The sequence below is a fragment of the Xyrauchen texanus genome, chromosome 27, assembly GCF_025860055.1.
Source record: "Xyrauchen texanus isolate HMW12.3.18 chromosome 27, RBS_HiC_50CHRs, whole genome shotgun sequence".
Taxonomy (NCBI): domain Eukaryota; kingdom Metazoa; phylum Chordata; class Actinopteri; order Cypriniformes; family Catostomidae; genus Xyrauchen; species Xyrauchen texanus.
The window spans coordinates 9,884,135-9,905,738 of NC_068302.1; the positions used below are offsets into that span (position 1 = coordinate 9,884,135).

General features: G+C 37.3%; 1 protein-coding gene across 1 annotated transcript; it reads left to right on the plus strand.

Moving 5' to 3' along the window:
- Positions 1-1,737: 1,737 nt before the first annotated feature.
- On the plus strand, positions 1,738-19,877 carry LOC127621270 (phytanoyl-CoA hydroxylase-interacting protein). Its single transcript, XM_052094790.1, has 5 exons — positions 1,738-1,940; positions 6,404-6,580; positions 11,928-12,102; positions 12,296-12,413; positions 18,902-19,877. The coding sequence occupies exons 2-5, from the start codon at positions 6,407-6,409 to the stop codon at positions 19,434-19,436; spliced, it is 1,002 nt and encodes a 333-aa protein (XP_051950750.1). The 5' UTR covers positions 1,738-1,940; positions 6,404-6,406; the 3' UTR covers positions 19,437-19,877.
- Positions 19,878-21,604: the final 1,727 nt, after the last annotated feature.

A 21,604-nucleotide genomic window follows, 5' to 3' on the forward strand; every position in this document is an offset into this window, starting at 1 on the left:
TCACGTGACGATCAAGCATTTAGAACTTCCGTTGTCGCAACTCTCCTTTATATGGCTCTGCTTCCAGCTAAGTTCAACCTGTCACTGGAGCTGCTGACTCAGTTCTACTCAGCCGTCATTGAGTCTGTCCTGTGTTGTGTACTGTATCTATAACTGTCTGGTTTAGTTCAGCCACCAAATCAGACAAAAGGAAACTACAACAGACAGTCGGGACTGAGAGGATTATTGGTTCCCCCTGCCCACCCTCCAAGACCTGTACTTCTGCAGAGTGAGGGAACGTGCAGGTAGAATCACTCTGGACCCCACACACCTTGCCCACTCCCTCTTTAAACCGTTGCCCTCTAGCCTGTGCTACAGAGCATTCAGCGCCAGGACATCCAGGCACAAGAACAGTTTTTACCCTCAGGCCATTTTTCTCATGAACAACTAAACCCTTCAGGACTCCCCCATAGTGCAATAATGTAAATAATATCTCATGTACATTTGTAAATTTACTCATATTTAATTCAATAACTGTACATACCCCCACATTGCCCATATATTACCACTTGCACATGTACTACACCATTCTATGTTAAATGTCCTATTATTTGTAAGTCTATTTGTACTATTATAAATATACCTTGTTTTATATTCTGTGTCTCACTGTAATGTTCTGTTTGCACTTTGTTCTCCTATCCTAAAAAATACTGTACATGAGCACACTTGGCAGTAAAGCTCATTCTGGTTCTGAGTCTTAATTTTTCATACCATACCAATCCAAATGCAAAAATAGAAAAACAGTTTGAAACTTAAATTTTTCATTTTTTCTGGTTACTTCAAGAATGGATCATTTATATTTACTCTCATTTTCTTAAATGTTTCTAAATTGTGACTTCAAAAATAGATTTTTGGAATAATTGAAATTAACATTTTTTGTGTGGGCTGTACCATTCTGCAAATATGCAAATTAAGTTTTCCAGATTAAAACACCTAAAACAGACATTTTGGAGATGTACGTGTGCTATCTGGGAACTTCTAAATTATTTTAAGATTTAGCCATGTCCACTTTGCAGAAAAGAAAAAAAAATACATATAGCATAACATAAGCCTTCTGATTCTGTCCTTGCATGGCTGTAAGGGTAAAATGACCCATTGCATTTTAATTACACATCAGACTGTGAGAAGGCAAGTCATCTTCAAACCATCCAAGTGTAGTCCTGGTATTGGGTGATCAATACACCCACACACAAGCACATAAAATCAATCACAGGCACACAGTTTACAATGAAGACCCTGGTATCAGAAAACACAGCCTTGAACATTTGACCTTCAGAGCACATCTGTTCTGGCTGTCTGAATCATTGTGCTCTGAGATATTGTGTACTGTTCAGTGATTTCTGAGGTGATGGGGTAATTGTCCTCAACAACTTGCGCCTGTAAGTGGCGACAAATGAGCGTCTTTTATGCTATGTAACTGATTCGTAAAATCAAATGGCAGACAGGGGGAGTGCTCGGAAAACCAATTTATTTTGCATTTCTCTCAGTCAGTGTGGGGTAATTGTCCCCACAATTATATAAAATCAAGTTTGTCTGTGTGTGTGTGATTTGGATTTGGCTGTACCATGAATGAGTATATCACATTTATGGTTCATTGCCTACTACTTTCTCATGGCCGTTAAGTTATATTTGGCATGCAGCAGTAGAAGACATGGACACAGAGTGGAGAGTGTAAATGTGACGTTAAGAGAGAGAGAGAGAGAGAGAGAGAGAGACGGTGAGTGAAAGTGGGGGCAAACGAGAATTCCCTCTCACTCAGTTATCATCCTCATTTAAGGAGCTTGCAGCATTGAGAGAGAAAGAGGAAAAGACAAAGAGTCAAAGCCGTGCTCATTCTCACAGCCTCTATCTGCAACAAAAAAACAATCCTCTTTTTGTCACAGCTGGTATTGCACGCAGAGGTGAGTCTTTCCTTTTTAATCATTGTGGAGTCGTCACTGTGTAACTATCAAACTGAGTATCATGCTCTTTAGAGGAAGACATACTCTATCTCTCTTTGTGCAGTATGAATCTGAATACTAACATCAAAAAGCACAATTAATCTCAACCTATTTTAAGAACAATTTTGCAATCTGCAATTGCATTTTTTAATGTGACAAAAAATGTGACAAATGTCTTCAGTATTTGCTGACACAGCACTTGTATTTTAATATAATATGATGGTATGGTATGGTATGGTATGATATGGTATGGTATGGTATGGTATGGTATGGAATGGTATGGTATGGTATGATATGAGATGGTATGTATGGTATGGTAAGACATGGTTTGGTATATTAAGATATGGTATGGTATGATAAGATATGGTTTGGTATGTTAAGATATGGTTTGACATGTTATGTTATGTTATGTTATGGTATAATATAGTATGGTATGGTATGGTGTGAGAAGATATGGTTTGGTATGTTAAGATATGGTTTGATATGTTATGTTATGGTATAGTATAGTATGGTATGTATGATAAGATATGGTTTGGTATGTTAAGATATGGTTTGATATGTTATGTTATGGTATAGTATAGTATGGTATCTATGATAAGATATGGTTTGGTATGTTAAGATATGGTTTGATATGTTATGTTATGGTATAGTATAGTATGGTATCTATGATAAGATATGGTTTGGTATGTTAAGATATGGTTTGATATGTTATGTTATGGTATAGTATAGTATGGTATGGTATGGTGTGAGAAGATATGGTTTGGCATGTATGGTATGGTGTGATAAGATATGGTTTGTTATGTTAAGATATGGTATGGTATGATAAGATATGGTTTTGTATGGTGTGGTGTGGTATGGTGTGATATGTTATGGTCTGGTATGTATGGTATGATAAGATATGGTTTGGTATAGTGTGGTGTGGTATGGTGTGATATGGTATGTTATGGTATGATATGTTATGTTAAGAAATAGTATATCACCCCCCTGAAGCCGTGGGCCCCGGGGTTTATGCCCCGGTAAGTCTGTGTGTTAATACGGCCCTGGATATGGTGTATAATGGTAAGATATGGGATGGTATGGATGAAGTTTTTTTACCGTAAATTTAATGGAATGTTTTTTTACAGTGCCAGCGTGGTGATGGCAATTCAGCAGAAAAGCATAAAATGTAAGCTGTCAGTTTTTTTTGTAAAAACAATGTAAGGTAAGGTATAGTATGATATGATATAAAATGACATGACATGGTATAGATGATGGAATAGAATAGAATAGAATAGAATAGAATTGAACAGAATACTTATATTTAAAATTTTATTTTTCAAACTCTTACCCCATTTTAATATATTCCTTCAAATTGCGGTTTTCTCTGTACTGCACTGAATTCAGGTCAGAGCTGCCTTGTAGACATTCACCATCCCAGACCATAATTTGAAGAGAGGGCACAGATAATCAGATTAGTTCATTTTGAACCAAGTGTGTTTTCTTGCAGCTAAGGTTTTTACTCTTTTGTTTTGTGTATAGTGTTCGTCTATCAAAGTCTAAATGTAGAAAACTGTTGCTGTGTGATTATGTTGGCTTTTAATAGTTTTCACTCCCACCACAGCAGGTCTGCATTGCAGATACATATAGGATTCGCTCATGAAAAGAAATCTGAACCATGACATAGCCACTAATACACTGAGAATCAACACAAGCTCTGCTGCTCTCAAACAGCTCATTCCAGAGAACAATTCCTCAATTAATCAGTCACCATATACATCATTTGCACTTGAGACCATTCTGAAAAATCCCGTGTAAATATTCCTCACTCTTCAGTTTATGATGCAATGAAAAGTGCTGGATAGGCATGTTTTTTTGGTCTACAATCAGTCATCGAGTACATGTGTATGAAGTACACAGAGTCTTTATCCCAACCTGTGAATAGGCTGCTTCATTCAAAGCAAAGATAAAGAGTAGGAACATGTAAATGTCTTTAACTAATGAATCAACAACTGTTTACGCTTTGTGGTTTCCATATGATTTCTAGAGTTCTGTATTGTACAAGCATGTTTTAATGTGTCTCTTCATAAATATATTCACACATTTAACACCAAATACATTTCCAGACAGTGTTTGATAAGAGCCTTGCGGATGTCTTTATTGTTGTGTTCTAAAATGGCTTGGGTTAATCTCACGACACTTGTCAAGAAATGCCCTGGTCATACTTCACCACAAAATCAAATGAAATAGAAGTTATTTTTTATTTGTTTGTTTTTAAAGAAAATTAATTCTTATTTAGGACCATTAAGATTTCTTTTTTTTTTTGTATTGTGACATACAGTACTGTATATTTTCATTGAAATTAAGCACAATGACTCCCCCAATTCTCATTACTATAATGTGAAATATATATATAAGATACTGCAATAAATAAACTCTCAACTGGATGCATTATGGTAATGATACATTTGTCATGAAAGATTATTTAGAGATAATTTTTTCCTTTTTTGGGGTTAAATGTGACCTGGAAATGTTCTTGTGCAGATTCACCAGCTTCATTGCTTCGGTTATGTGATACAGTACCTTAGACTTTCGTGGAACAGCAAAACTCCACAGCGTTCAAATAAAATAGTAAGTGATATTGAAGCAGAGGTGTATGTGTGTGTTTGTGTGTGCGCGTGTGTGTGTGTGTGTGTATTTTATAACTTTGATGCAAGTCATGTGAGGATATTTATCATGCCCTACATTCCCTTTGAATTAAAGGCTGTAATCTGGGGAGCTGATGTATTTCCACGACATTAACACAGTATTGCTTCTGTGCTGTTTTAATATCATGCATATGTTGCATATGCACTGAGAAGAGAGAATGAGGGTGGGCATTTGAAAGCAGATTCTAATCTTAAATGAATCTTTTAATGTTCCATCTTCCATCATGGAGCACACCAGATGACCATTTCAGGCCACACACTCACACATACACATATGCCATATGCCTTTGAGCGAACGCAGTCATGTGTGAAAAACTCGCTGTAAAACATATTCTCATTTTTGGCATGCAAATTAATAAGCCCACACATTTATGCTGTCCAACACTTTCATTCAAGTATTTCCACTGGACTGAGAGAAAAGACAGTGTGTCAGCTAACAGTTCATCCGGGAAGATTTAAAGCAAATTATAGGCAAAATCCATGACAATTTAGCTTGTTCATCTTGTACATCTTGTACATTATCAATACAGGAAATATTTAATATTTACTCAGTTCAAAAACTGAAGCATAGCGTGAAGCAACTGAACAGAAATGCAAAATAAATTGGTTTTCCGAGCACTCCCCCTGTCTGCCATTTGATTTTACAAATCAGTTACATAGCATAAAAGACGCTCATTTGTCGCCACTTACAGGCGCAAGTTGTAATCTCCAGAAATGCTCAATAAACTAATCAAAACGTATATTTTTTGAGAGCAGGTTCAAAAGACTTGAGTCACTGGGTTAAATCAAAATCCCCACCACTATTTGCAAAGACGCGACAAGCGGAGTGATACAAATTGTGCAACCTCCAAGCAGGGCCGTAGCAATTGGGGTGAAAGGTGGTAACGATTCTAGGGGCCCAAAGGTTCAGGGGGCCCACAACAAATTCAAAACTGTATTATTTTAATAGGTAAGGGGCCCAGAGCAATATATAGTCAGGAGGCCCAGAATGACTTGATACGGCCCTGCCTCCAAGTGCCGTTATACTAAATATCATTACTCTTGGAACGGCGCTTGGCAAATCAAATTCAAGGACTGGACCTAACTGGTGTAGAAAGTATAAAAAATACCGTGACAACTTGCATTAAAGCAAAGAGACCATGAAGGACAACATTGGACAACAAATTGTGAAAGGATTGTGAATGATACTGTGGGGTATGAAAAGAGAAAAAGACAGAGAAGTGCCCATAAAAAATACTACTCTCTCTCTCTCTCTCTCTGCCAGAGCAATGGGGGTTTTTTCAGAGCACAAGTGGAGATAATAGCTTTTGTGACTTCACATTACACAAGGGTCACTGATTACAGGAACAGGAAACTGACAGCTAATCAAACACAGCAGCCTGACTCATTCACTTCACATATACTCACAGCAATAATCACACACTCGAGGCAATGAACAGTGCCTTACACCAGCATTTGACCAAAAAAGATGAGAGAGATTTTGAATTATGCTCATTATCCCTCCTTTGGGATGCAATGTTTGGCACACTATTTGTACATTGCAACTTTTTCCTCTCAATCTTTTCCCTTGTTGGAGAGACAAATTTGTTTATGGAGTAATGACAAGAAGCTGAGAGCAACATAGATGTTGAATGGGGGGAGAGGTCTTGTTACTTAACTAAAGAGCCATCTGTCCGTAGGTGAATGGATTTTCTTGTAATTTTTCACTGCTTGAAAGTTTTTCTTTTTCTTTTAATATAGGTGATGGCTGAGGTGGAGCTCCTCTCCACACCACATAATATTCAAATCAGCGAGGTGACCTGTGACTCCTTTCGGATTGCCTGGGAAATGGCCCATGAGGACATGGCCCGAGTGACACATTACTTCATCGACTTAAGTCGTAAAGAGGGCAGAGAGCACAATCGCTTTAAACACAGAGTCAGTATTCACTGTTATTTTCTCATCTATGTTCCACTCCATTACACTCCCTGCAGCTTTACAGAAAATGATGCTGCTCACTATAAACTGTTATTCTATAGTAGAGAGCTGCTTAAAATATCCATTTTATGTTCCAAGAAAAAATCCAGCATATGGGTTTTGAACAACATAATGGTGAGTAAATGAGTGAGTAAAAGTACATTTACCATTTTTAGGTGAACTGCTCCTTTAACTGGTGGCTCATTTAAAAAAAAAAAACCTGAGGAGACATATACAATATAAAATGGTCTCTTTAAATGTAGATTCTTAGGAGATGCTGTATGCAATTCAGAATTACTTAAGAAATTATTTAGAAAATATTAAACTATTATCTTTCTAAATATTAAACTAAAAAATAAAAGCACAATAGAAGTCACAAGTCATGTCTAACCATGTTCTAGTTCTAATCTGAGGGTGATAACGCTCTTCTTGTTTTTATGCTTTTATAGATAATTTCTTCGAAAATGTCGTGAATTTTATAAAAAGCTACCTCAAAAGCCTGCCAGATTACCACATGCTGTCTTGAGCCTGATACGCTGAAAACAGCTCCGTTAATGTTTTCACATTCACAATTATTAATGACATCTGAATCAGGTACTGTACAGTGAACATTACATATTTTAAATTCAAAACGATGAATTTTGCCAAATGGTGAACAGTTTGCCCCCTTGGAAATAAATGTCAGTTGGTAACATTTTAATCATAAAACAGTGGTCAAACATTGTTAGATACTTACATCTCACATGAAACAAACAGTCAATTTGGCCATATCTGAAATTATGCTTGTCCCTCTCCAATTATATTGTGGCATGTCCCTGGCTGTATGTAATACAAGCCATGTGTTCATTTAGTAAACTGAGTAAATTCTTTGAAGTATCACGAATTGACTGTTGGAGGGCACGTAGATTTAGTGTCATTAGTTATTTGGCTTATAAAGTTTTAGTTGGCAGTCATTTATTGTCTATGTATTCAGAGAATTGTTATCGCTTTTTGATTGTATTTTGGTGTGCCTTTCAGTCCATTTTTCAGTAAAGTCCATTCTAAGACCTAAGTCCATCGAAGTAGACTGAAGTGATGCAGACCATCGAAGCACCCCCTTACTGTCTGAATGGCACAGGCTGCAGTTAGTAGTAATCGCTCAGCAACACATGTAGGTGTGGCACATCGGGTTGGACCAAACCGATATATATGAATATAAATATATTTGTTTTTCAGAATTGAGTAGAAGGAAATTACTAGCCATTCAATTTTTTATATAACTGATATCACAAGCTTTATCATTTGATATCACACTCTGCCAGCTTGGATAATTGGGAAATTTTGTCAGATCTTGAGGAAATATAAATCTGAGAATCATCGGCATAACAATGAAAACTCATTCCGTTGTTCCTGACCATGTCTACTTAGGGAAGCATATAGAAGGAGAAAAGCAGAGGACCTAATACTGAGCCATGTGGCACTCCATACTTAACTTGTGCTTGATCTTACAATTTCTTGTTTCCACAAACAAAGTAGTAGCGGTTGGATAAGTAGGACCTAAACCATGCTAATTCCAGTCCATGAATGCCAGCATAATTCTCAAGCCTATCCAAGAGACTGTCATGATCAATGTTGTTGAAGGCAACAATCTAATAGCACTAAAAGTGAGATCCAGCTGCGTCAACTGAATGAATGCTTGGAGACGTCAAATTTTTTGTGCTGTGGTTGGAATTTTTAGATGATCTCTTACATGAAAGTGTATCTGAGCATTTTCAAGCATAATTCTGCAACTACCACAAGAGTTAAATGTTTTTGAGTACAACAATTTATGCTGTACTGGTATAGTTATCAACTCTTTAACCTAAATGTGGTAATGATTATCTTTGTAAAATTGTCCCCTTCAGAGAGTGTGAATAGGAGCAACTGAATGTCCAACAGATATCAAATCTACAACTTTAACCTGCTCTGGGTTTTATTATTATTTATTATTTTTATTTACATTATTTATTGTTACACAACCAGTGGAAGTGGAATTTGTTTACACAACGTTGCTTCAGTGTCAATGAAATTATTATAAGGACAATGCTCCAATCTGAGGTTAAGCACCACTCTCAAGTGCAAATTAATTTTAGCTCACTCCATATTAATCAATCAATCCATTTATTTATAGAGCACAATAAAAACAACAGTAGTTAACCACTGTGCTGTACAACCATAATAAAATAAATATCAAAAACATACATCACATAAATACATCACCAAAATACATCAATACAGCTATGCTGTACAAACCGCAATGCAAGATAAAGAGGTATATCATAGCACATATATAAGTTTACACCTTTGGACTCTAAGGACAATCGTAAGCCTGCACAAAAAGAAAAGTTTTTAATTCTTATTCTGTCTAAATTTCTCTAAGGGATATTGGTAAACTATTCCACAGTTTAGGGCCGGCAATGGCAAAAGCACAGTCACCCTTCGACTTCAGTCTAGACCTAGGAACCATAAATAATCTCTGATTAATTGACCTTAGACGTCTAACAGATGTATTTTCACTCAGAAGGTCAGAGAGATAATTCAGTGCCAGTCCATTAAAGGCTTTAAAAACATAAAGTAGGATTTTAAAATCAATTCTGTATCGGACTGGCAACCAGTGTAAAGAGGTACAAGTCAAAAGTTTAGCAGCTTATGGGTACAACCTTCCAGTTACCAGCTCTAAGTCTCAACCACTATACAACACCACACCAAAACAACATGAGTTTTTTTTCCATTAATAATGCTCTATCAATAACTATATTCCATTTAAATCTGCAGTAACTTAGATTCAAAACAGGGTTGCTGTGGCAACAACACAGAGTCAAGATGCTAGAGGATCTAGCTTGAGCGGTGGTTTCACAAATCTGTAGGGGAACTGCATGGGGTTTATGAGATTGTGATTCAAATACCAATGCTAGACCAAAATGCTAATGCTAATAACTTCTCTAATGCTTTATGAAGGTTTAAAACCTCTTATACAGAACAAAGAAACATACAATTTCCTTTTCAATACTTATAGCTTGTGAATCATCTCATGTTTTAAGACACATAGGCCTTTCTCTCTATCTGTTTTTATTTTAATCTTTGTTTTAGTTGGACATGTCCTTCTACTCTGTCGATTTTCCTAACCTTACCAGAGAGGCTGATGGCAGAGGGGTAATGGGTGGCTGTAGGTGTGTTTGTAATAAGCACATCTGACAGCTCAGTGCAGGACCTTCAGGGGTTACTGTGATGTTCTCGTCACTTCTAATACAGCACAAAACTGCTGTGAGACAATAATGACTCATCAGGACATTCATTTCCTCCCCAATAAACATCCCAATCCCCCAACAGCAAATGATTTTCTTCCGTCTCACACAGTTAAAACATACAGCTTTGCAAACAATCTAATTTAATGCATTTTTGTTGTCATTTACTCACCCTCATTTCAAATTGGTATTAATTTATGTTTCCATGGAACACTAAAGGAGATGTTGGGGATAATGCTAGAGACTGTACATCCTTGACAAGAGGGCAAGGAACTTACAAGAAAATGTTTATTTTTGGGACCATGTAGTAGTCTATTAATTGTGTTTTTTTGCAGGTCATGAAAGTATACGAACAGAGAGGACTTTAACAATAGAGGGCAATCGTTGGATTCCAGAAGGAAAATTTCCATTTCTTTTCACCATAGAGATTTTAACAATAATGTATAAAGTCTTTCAAGACAGACCTCCTAGGAGTAGGAGCAGAGGCATGGTTGTTAAGTGATGAGATATACTTCTGTACAACAACAATTCATGATGATTTCAGCTTCAGTTTCAAAGAACTGTTTCATTTTTAAATTTTCTTGTTGAGAACTACACTACCCATAACCCTGGAAAGAGATCCACCAATCAGAGAAGTGGCTGTTTCCATGGAAACAGAAAACGCACCAAAAGAGCTTAGAAGTCGAGTCTGTCTCCCTACACTCTGAAGCTGTATATGAATAACTTTTTAATCAAATTAAGCAATAACCACAGAGCCGATTGGACTGATACCTCGAACTGTAACCAGGTTAATGATATAATCACCTCATTTCATTAACAATATTCCCTAAATTATTCCACTGGAATAATTTACACTATCTCTTGTTTGTCTCCCCAAATCCCCACTAATATATCTCTTCTTTTCTCTTTCCTTTTATACATTTATGCTATGTAGAAAAAATGTATATGCTATGAAGTGTAAGAGCAGTGCAAGTCTCTCAGCTGTCCTTCTTTAGTATTCATTTGTGGTCACAATTCCAGGCATGAACTGCTGATAAATGCTGTTCAAATTACATCTGATTCTGTCACAGCCCTGATATTACATTTCAGAGTGAAACGAAAGGACTTGCTAAGGGAGTTGCTATGGTTATGCCCCTTTGAGCATTTCATAATTGGTTCCACTTGTCAGAAGCCCAAACCTGCACAACAAGACTAATTAACTTTGATAGAGCTCTTTTATGAGAGGAGATATCTTCTACAAAAGTACATTTAGGAAAAGTCTTGCACCTGTCAGAAAGAAGGTGAAACCTGTAGGAGTATGATCACTGCAGAAACTGAATGTTTACAACAAATCACAAATCTGACTATTGTGGCACTGCATACATGTTTATGTTAATGGCATTTAGTTATATAGTAGTCTCCCAAAGGCAGACTTATGACTATCTGTATAAGGTGGATGATATATGGTGTACTGTATATGCATCTTTAATATAGCCTACAAAATATAGTTTCAGTTAGAAGTGTGCCTTTTTGTGGTTTGACTGCTTGAATGAAACCTCTTCAAAGACACTTACAGAGAAATTGCATTATAATGTCTAAGCTTTCAGTTTGCGTAGTTAAACCAGTTTCATACACTAACCTGCAAACTCATCAACGTCACTTTCATTCTTAAAGAAGTAGTAGAACCTTTGTAACTTTTGTGTGTATGCATCCTGTGCAAGGAGCTCTAAAACACCCTTCCTACAGAATATTATGATCTCTGTGCCTTTCGACCTGCTTCAGTAAATGTTATATCACCCCATGGTGGTCTCCAATCGCTATTACGACATTAAACAGAAGCCTAATTGAGTGAATTGGAAAGCGTGCAAATTAGGCTTCTAATTTATATAAAAAAGATTAATTACATTTATAATTGTTTATATTTATGATAATTGAATTCCATATTCATTATACTCATTGAAAGCTTAGAACAATGCTTAAAATCTCAGCTGGTACTACAAGTAAACAATCACAACCATTTGAACCAACAAATGACTGATCGCACCCTCTTCTGTTTGGCTTATCAGGATGTCCGCACCAAGCTTGTGGCGAAGGCAGTGCCTCTGCCAATGGCAGTGAGAGGCCACTGGTTTCTGAGCCCTCGAATTGTGTACTGTGTGGCTGTGCAGACCGCCATAAGACAGCCTGATGGAGACTACATAGTGTCTGAATGGAGCCAAGTGGAGGAGTTCTGCACTGGGGGTAAGAAGAGATGGAGAAAATTTTTTGTTGATAAAATACTTTCTACTCTCTGTCAGCTTGGAGCCAGATGTTGGTATGTTGGGCCACTCAAACAAACAGAGCAATATTTCAATATTGTCACCGAGCAATACTTTTGTGCAAAGCACTTTTACAGAGGAATAATGGTTTCAAATGGGTCCTGTCCTTTATTCAGATTATTCCATGGATCATCTCCAGCAGCTGTTGGACAAAGCTCAGACTGCCACTGGAAGACTGCTCAGGTTCTCTGTGTTCTATCGCAATCAGCATCCTCAATATTTCAATTATGTGAGGTGAGTGTCATCTATAACCCTCAGTCTCCGCTTTCAACACAATTCTTTCTTTGACGCCCATAAGACTGCACCGTCTAATGTTTTGCTCTGGTGCATGACTTTGATATGTGAGCCTTTTGACCCTTTCCCAGTTCGATGGCATATTTATGTAAATCAAGCAAACTTTTTTTGCCTCTTTCAGAGTACATTATTAATGTTTTTACCATGGCCTATTCAAATGTTCAATTCTGATTGGCTGGAATGTATGCGTTAAAACCGTTTAATGCACAGGTAGTTCCAGTCAGTTTAATCACCGCTCTATATTAATGCGTCTACCTGCCTGCTCTGTGAGTTTTATGCCTCTGTTCAAATTACCTCTGGACACAAATATAGTGTAGCAAGTCTAATGAGTCTCAGAGCTGGGGTTAACTATCATATCACAAAACACAACATCAAGTCATGCAATGCCCTCTTTAAATCAACTATGAAGTACTATAGTAAAAACTGAAAAGACACCAGTGTTCAGTGTGGGTTAGTATCAGTGTTCACACCGACAGGGCTTGTAAGGAAAGTATTGTTTGACATTCAGCTTTGTTTTAATTGGAGGGGTCAGGGAGAGAGGAGGGACCTATTCAATGAGTCAATCTAATATTGCTGCCCTGCTCAACATGTCCCACAAATAGCCGCTAGGAGGCACCACTTGATCACGCATCGCTGACTGAAGCGCTGAATGCAGACTGTTTTATAAAACGCAGCCTTTTGCGGTTCAGTAATCGTGCAAGGCCTGCCAGTGGGCCCACAAGAAAAAAATAATTGTCAAAATATTAATAGCTACTGACCAACACAAAATAGGTATTGTTTTAACCTGTTAAGCTGCAACCCCACTTTTGAAAAATCCCCAGAAATGGCATACCCAAACTGAAACAGATACAGTTCATAAACCATTTCTTCTAAAAGCACAAGTATGATCCCATTTGAAAGCTGACACCTGGCAGTTTATTGTAAATGTAGAATTAATTATTGTCATAATGAAAAAAATAGTTATAAATAGCTTCAAAGTTTTGTCAAGTTATTAGAAATGTATTTTTATGAAATATTTTCATGAAAATAAAATTGAAGTTGGCATTGCAGCAATCTAGAAATGCACTGCAGCTAAAGCCACATGTCTGACCATGTTATATTTAAAATCTGAAGATGACAAGTCTAAAACTCTGTATTTAGTTAAATGTTTTTCAAGATCATGTCATACGACTTTATTTTGATTAGACTCTAAAATGCAAACTGATGTTTATTGTCATGTTCTAAGCATCTATTCAGTCTATTGTCTCTGTTTATTTATGTGGTGTAAACGATCTCCGTTCAGTCTCAGTCTCCCCTGCACACATTCACACCTCTCCAGCCTGGTTATGGCTCTGAATATGCTTTTCTTTTGTCTGCATTATAATTACTAACGACTGGCTATTCACACTGTTTCAATCCCTAATCTCTTTTCGGGAAAGTTCTCAAAGTTCTCACCTTACATTTTAAACTATATAAAATGACCTTCTTGAAAAAAGAAACATTTCAGCAAGCAGTCCTATTTAAAAATATTCATAAAAATAACAGCTAGGTAGCAGGTGCACCAAGCTAGCTATCATATTAGCTTAGCACACCATCAATACACGACAATTTATGAGATTAAAACCATGTTTGTGCTCTAAAACTTACTTTATAGCACAAGTCGAGTGTTTTAAATAACCTTTTGTGCTCTGATTTGGCTTCAGATAAAAAAATCAGACAGAAAATATATTATTTTATAGTATTCTGCACAATGATAAAGTCTATATCGATTAGCATTACATTATCAATATAATCTATTATTATGAAAATACCTGACATGGCTCGAAGAACACAGATAAATCAAATATCATTGCAATCATGTTTGTTGTCTTCAAAACATCTTTATCTGCAGTTACAGCGATCTCTGATAGCTTTGTTGTGTCAGGGTCTTCCTGGAATGTCAAATGATTATGGCACTTCTTCTTGTGTTCCATATATGGAATATTATACTGTGCACAGAGCCTGGCCCTCAGGCTGCCAGTATGGATTGATAACAGAATACATCAGAGTCTCCAGCGCTCATAATGATTACATCGACGCATTTGGGTATATATTCAATAAATATGATTCCTGTCTATATAAATCTGATGTAAACCTATGAGAATCTATCAATATTTCTCCAAATCTGCACATTTTTGAGCTAAAAGCCCTGAGGGACGCTTGTTTTGTCAAGGCTGTCATGACGATCTCGCAGGAGTTTTTTTATGAATGAGAGCGGCTGACGCTCATAATTCATATTAAAGACAATGACTAATTTTTTGATTACATAACTCCAGACACAAATTAAGACATAACTGTCACTATAAGTTTCTCAGAATACAATAGTGGTCAAATACTGAACCTTGAGTCTTATATCTTTTTAATGATGTATAGTTTGTCAAGGTAATAACATTAAATCTGATAGTAACTTTGAACTATTTAAAAAAAAAAACACTTCAGAGCGCCAGCGCTCTGGCAACGGTTAACAGGTTAAAGCTTTGAAGCTCTACTTTCCAATGAATGCAGGCATAATGACCAATGCAGACAATCAGAATTGTTCCATTTTGGCACTGGGGCCTGGGTAGCTCAGCAAGTGAAGATGATGACTACCATCCCTGGAGTTCGCAAATTTGAATCCCAGGGTGAGCTGAGTGTCTCCTAAGCCACCAAATTGGCCCGGTTGCTAGGGAGGGTAGAGTCACATGGGGCAACCTCCTCGTGGTCGCAGTAATGTGGTTCTCGCTCTCGGTGGGGCATGTGGTGAGTTGTTCATGGATGCTGCGGTGGATGGCATGAAGTCTCCACACGCACTATGTCTCCGCGGTAACGTGCTCAACAAGCCACATGATAAGATGCATGGGTTGATGGTCTCAGATGCAGATGCAACTGATATTTGTCCTCCACCACCCGGATTGAGGCGAGTCAGTACACCACCACGAGGAATTTTGGGTGCATTGGGAATTGGGCATTCCAAATTGGAGAGAAAAAGGGGAGAGAATATGGCACTGTACAATATTATTGCAATCAGTAAAAACATAAATCTGATCAAATAGCCATGTGCCATATGTTGTTTGAAAGCTCTCAAAGAGTAGAATACAACCAGCCAATTTGTTTTACTCACAGAAAAAAATATAGCGAATAATAGCGAAGTATATATCTTTGACAATTTTGTTGGTGCTTATCTAATGCATTTTTGCTTAGAAATTCACAAATAATAAATGGAACATAAAATATCATTACTTAGAGGAGGTGATTATCTTTCAAACGAGGCCACACACAAGGTAATTCATTGAATAGATAATTAGATAATCCACACAAAGCACAAGGGTACATATGTCCACAAAGAGATGTAAATGACACAGGCTCAAAGATGCAGACTCATTGAATCATAAGGAACTCATTCTGTAAAATCTCATTACTAAAATCATGTCTACATGCTATGCAAACCTTTAGTAATTGTTGTGTTTGCATGTTTAATATGTTCATATGTACAACTATTATGTTTATTTGTTTGGAGAGGCTTTTGGACACATGGAGACATTTCTGGACACTATGATAAATTAATTTTGATAGCTTTGTCATATAGACAAAGATTTACTCTGATACAGTTGACATGATTGGGAACAAAACAAGAGCAGTTTTTCGGTGCTACCTTATTTACACGCAGATATTTATAATGTCAAATAAGAAAAATACGAAAAGAAAAATATTTTTTTTTGCTAATTTAGTTTGTGATTTTTCAGCAGTTTCTTAGGCTGAGAGTCTCTGAATATATCACAATCAATATCATAAAAACTATTTAAAAGTTTTTTTTTTACAATGATACCAAACTGTTAATTTTGGGTATGCCACTGAAACAGGAAATCTTTAAAAAGACTTTCAGAGCTTAAAGTGTTAATTGATACGATACCATACCATATCATATTCTGCTTTGCGTCGGGTTGTTCTTCACCTCCACATTGTGCATTAAAATCTTTCAATGCACACCTAGCTGTGGATTATCCCATTCATACATATATATATATATATATATATATATACACGCGCACTGGAATAATGTGCAGATTTTGCTGTTTTGGAAGGAAATTGGTACTAAAATTTGAATCACCAAAGTGGCATCCAACTGATCACAAACTATAGTCAGGACATTACTGATGTAAAAACAGCAAAAAAAAAAAAAGTCATTTTTGATCAAATCTAGACAGATCCCATTTCCAGCAACCATCACTCCAAAATCGTATCCTTGAATAATCATGCAAAATTGCTAATTTGGTACTAGAAAATCACTTGCCATTATACAAACACAGTTGAAAGCTATTTGGTTCATTAAATGAAGCTTAACATTGTCTTTGTGTTTGTTTTTGAGTTGCCACTATATGCAATAGACTGGCATGTGTTAAGGTCAATATTAGGTCAAAAGTGGCAATAAAGAAACCGCTTTCCCTAGAAACTCGTCAGTCAATCATTGTTTTGAGGAATGAAGTCTATACAATGCTTGAAATTGCCAAAACTAACAAGGACAGAAAGAGATGTGGAAGGATAAGAACATCAGAGTCTCTAGTTTGAGAAATAGATGCCTCACATGTCCTCAGCTGACAGCTTCATTGAATTCTACCCGCTCAACACCAGTTTCATGTACAACAGGAAGGAGAAGACTCGGGGGTGCTGGCCTTATGGGAAGATGTGGCAGAAGAGAAGAGGTGCATAATTAATAAGCCTCGTTTAGTCAGCGGTGAATGAAGCACACCTGATGGGAATAATGCTTCATCACCGCTGTATTTAAAACTAGATGGACGAGATGGTGTGCTGCTGGACCCGTTCTTCAGAAGTGTTAATGAGTAACCGGGGGGGTGAACCGCTCACGTTGCCGCCGACGGGCTAGATGTCGGTCCGCCTTACCCTCATGCTTGCCGCGGGCCTGGGAATACAGGCCGCAAGTGATGCCGCTGCACCTCGTGCTGTGGACTTTGGAGGGGAGCGTGGGCGGCCAACTGACCCAGCACATGCTGTGCTATCCTATGGACACTACCCACCCTTTCACGAAGTCCCGTTTCACAGCGAGAATGCCAGATTCCCTCTTTATTGTGAAAACTATTCCCCCTTGGACACTTTATTACCCCTTTTGGACATTTTACCTTTATTATTATTTCCAATAAATGCCTCACTGCGGCTTGATGCCACAGAGTCTCTTGCTCACTCTGCCACAGAAGAATTGCAAATAAAAAGCCACTTTTGAAACAGAAAAACTAAAAGAAACAGACATTGGAAAACAGATAATTGGGAAAGAGTGTTATGGATCTTAACCCCATTGAGATTGTGTGGGATCAGCTAGACTGTAAGGTGTGTGAGAAGTTCCCGACAAGACAGACACATCTATGGCAAGTGCTACAGGAAGTGTGGGGTGAAATGTCAGCTGAGTATCTGGACAAACTGACAGCTAGAATGTAAAGGATCTGCAAAACTGTCATTGCTGCACTTAGAGGATTTTATGATGAGAACTCTTTGAAGTAGTTATTTTACGTTATTAATGTCCTGACTATATTTTGTGATCAGTTGAATGCCACTTTGGTGAATAAAAGTACCAATTTCTTTCCATAAGAGCAAAATCTGCACATTATTCCAAACTTTTGGCTGCCAATATATATATATATATATACACATACACATATCAATTAATTAACATGGCATTTATAAAAAAATAACTAGCAAGCTAGTTAACACTGTTGCAATTTATGTTTATGCCTTTCCTAAAACTGGCCCCTTGTGACAACTCCAGGATTATTTATAAATATTTAAAATGTTAGCAGTATAATAAATAATCTGATTAAAGAAAATAATACTAAATAATTATTTTCCGTGGAGCGCAACAGTCTGATTTCATAAGTAAAAATCCCATACATATTCTCCATAGACAAATTGATTTTTAACAATAACTTCGATAAGCTCCGAGGTTTTAAAATCAAAGGTATATGCTTCTGTTAAAGTCATCAGTCTTTCAAGTTATTTCAAGTTCATTAAAAAAATGTGTTCATTAGCGGAATTCCTGGTGAAGAACTACACTACCAATGAATCCTGAGAAAGATCCACCAATCAGAGAATTGTGCACAAAGCACACCAAAAGGACCCGGATGTGACCGCCCACTTCCATGATGCACTGCGAATGATGTAATCGAGTCTGCCTCCCTACACTAAAATTATTTCTATATTTGTATATATCTTAATATTTGCAATAAGATTTAAAAAACATTGTTTCTATACTTATTATAAACCACTTTAAATCAATATTTTTATATTTTCCCATAATTTTTAAATCAATTACATCATTAACCTGGAAATGTGAAAAGGGTCCATAACTTTCATGGAATTTAAGTGAATTTCAGTTTTGTGTTTAAAATGGTGGACTGTAGATTATTTCAAGTTTCTCTCCCTAGGTCAGAGTGTGGGGGTGCAATGCTCCCGTCTCTTAAAGACAACAGTGGAAGTCACGGCTCCCCCATCAATGGCAAATTGGGAGGGGTCTTCCTCAGCTGCAACACAGAATTTGACACAGGCCTCCCTCCTAAGGACTCCCCGTACGGCCCCCTGCGCTTCCAAATCTATGCTGAGCGTCTCCTTAACCTGAGTACTAACCTTTACTTTGCTGACTTCTACTGCATGTACACAGCTTACCATTATGTAGTCCTGGTGCTGGCCCCTGCTGGATCGGAGGGGGATATCTTTTGCAAGAGCCGCCTCCCATTACTGGACCTAAAAACCAATCCCTTCCTAACATACACCCCCGGAGATGAACCAGTGTTTTGTCATGCCAGTGATGTTATACTGGAGGTGTTGTATACAGAGCCTTTGCTTTTGGAGCATGGAACCCTGGCACAGATCAGCGGCCACCACCAGTTAATGAGCCTCTCCACTGCAAATGCCAAAAAAGACCCCAGCTGTAAGGTGTGTAATATCAGTGTGGGCCGTTGAACTGCAAATGAAAGCCTGGATATAGTTACTGGAACGGAAACTGGTCAACTGGACCTTGTTTAATAATGAGAATTTTGTTGGTGGTCACCTGAAAGTTCAATATGCTGAAATATCAGATTCTCATCAGAATCAGAACAAATATTCACATGATATAAAAAGGGGTAGTGCAGTACCATTCATTTCAAAATGTGTAGAAGGCATTGCAAAAAAAAAAAAAAAAAAAAAAGACAGGAAAAAATAAGTGTGAACAATGTAAATTATGAGTAAAATTGTTATTTGTTAGACTGAGGAATGTCATGGTCCTAAAAATCTGGGTCTAGCGATGATTTTGTTATGAAACCGAGCCATAAGTCGTGCATGTCAAATACTAAGATATACTTAGAAATGCATAATACATCCAAAAATGCTGTTGGTTAATAAAATAAAGGATTTGCGTCCATACAAACATGTCAAGTGAACAGTTGACTAAAAATAAACACTTGCAAGGTACTGTCTACTTTAGCAGGTCATCAGAAAACTTTATGTGAAACATTTTGCCATTTCAGTCAATCTTAAAATGAGCTCTCGGTACACCTCATTCATTCTCAACAACAACTTCCCATGTCATTTTGGTACACGAAATAGGCCTAGTAAAGAGATGTACACTGGCCATAAAAAACGTTGTTTGGATTTAAATGAGCAGATACTTAAAGAGCCTGTGATTGGATCATTATTACAGTGATTCATATGTTTTAGCTGGCAACAATTATTTTAACCCTCACTGATGCAGTGTGTAGCTTCTCATTTCTTAAACAACCATGTCAGAAGACATATCATATCATGCAAATTATTGGCCTACATCAAGCAAGTTCATGGAAAATATGTTACCGTGTTTCAGAAGGGGCAAATTATTGGCCTGCATCAAGCAAAGAAAACAACTAAGGAGATTGCTGAAATCACTGGAATTGGGTTAAGAACTGTCCAACGCATTATTCAAACCTGGAAGGATAGTGGTGAACTGTTAACTTTACAGAAGAAATGTGGTCAGAAAATAATCTTGAATGATCGTGATCGGAGATCACTAAAACGCTTGAAGTCACATCGTAAAAAAATCTTCTGTAGAACTCATGGGTATGTTTAATAGTGAAAGTAAGAGCATTTCCAAATGCACAATGTGATGAGAATTTACAGGATTGGGACTAATCAACTGTGCCACAAGAAAGCCACTTGTTAGTGAGGCTAATCTGAAAAAAATACTTAAAGTTGCTTGGGAGCATAAAGATTGGATTGTGAGCAATGGAAAAAGTTAATGTGGTCTGATGAGTCCAAATTTACCCTATTCCAAAGCGATGGGCACGTCAGGGAAAGAAAGGAATCACATGAAGCGATGTACCCGTCATGCATAGTACTCCCTGTACAATCCTCTGGAGGAAGTGTTATGTTCTGGGGTTGCTTCAGTTGATCAGGTATAGGCTCAGCAACATTATGTGGCAATAAAATTAAGCCAGCTGACTACCTGAATATACTGAATGACCAGGTTATCCCATCAATGGATTTTTTTTCCCTGACGGCACGGGCATATTGAAGACAATGCCAAGATTCATCTGGCTAAAATTGCGAAAGAGTGGTGCAGGGAGCATGAGGAATCATTTTCACACATAAATTGGCCACCACAGAGTATACAAATATTACACTAAAATATTAGAGTATGCAACTTTATTTCTTTTGGCCAGGTAGTGTATTAAATGCAATAATGCATTGATATCATGTCACCATTACTGAGGTTTCTGTGTCAAGTGTTGAGGTTGGAGCTTCCATGCCTTGATATCATTCATATCATTCACATCTCTATCATTGTTTAATAGAAAATGAATAGTACAATTCCACTGTGGTTTCTCAATATCACTGCCAGCAGGGATTATTGCCAACTTCTGTATGGTGTTTCAACATGGCAACATACTACTAGGTCCATCTGTGTCAATTTAACCAGAAGTCCCTGGTTCAATTATTCTCTTGATATACACTCACGGAGTCCTGATAATGTTCCCGACGTGGTCTTCTGCTGTTGTAGCTCATCCGCCTCAAGGTTTGACATGATGTGCATTCTGAGATGCTTTTCTGCTCATTACAATTGCACAGAGTAATTATCTGAGTCACTGCAGCCTTTGTCAGCTCAAACCAGTCTGGCC

Excerpts from the sequence above, each read along its gene's own strand:
- LOC127621270 (XM_052094790.1), top strand. The coding sequence starts at position 6,407 with ATGGCTGAGGTGGAGCTCCTCTCCACACCACATAATATTCAAATCAGC. Across the intron at positions 6,581-11,927 it reads ACAATCGCTTTAAACACAGA|GATGTCCGCACCAAGCTTGT; the intron begins GTCAGTATTCAC and ends TTGGCTTATCAG. Across the intron at positions 12,414-18,901 it reads CAATATTTCAATTATGTGAG|GTCAGAGTGTGGGGGTGCAA; the intron begins GTGAGTGTCATC and ends TTCTCTCCCTAG.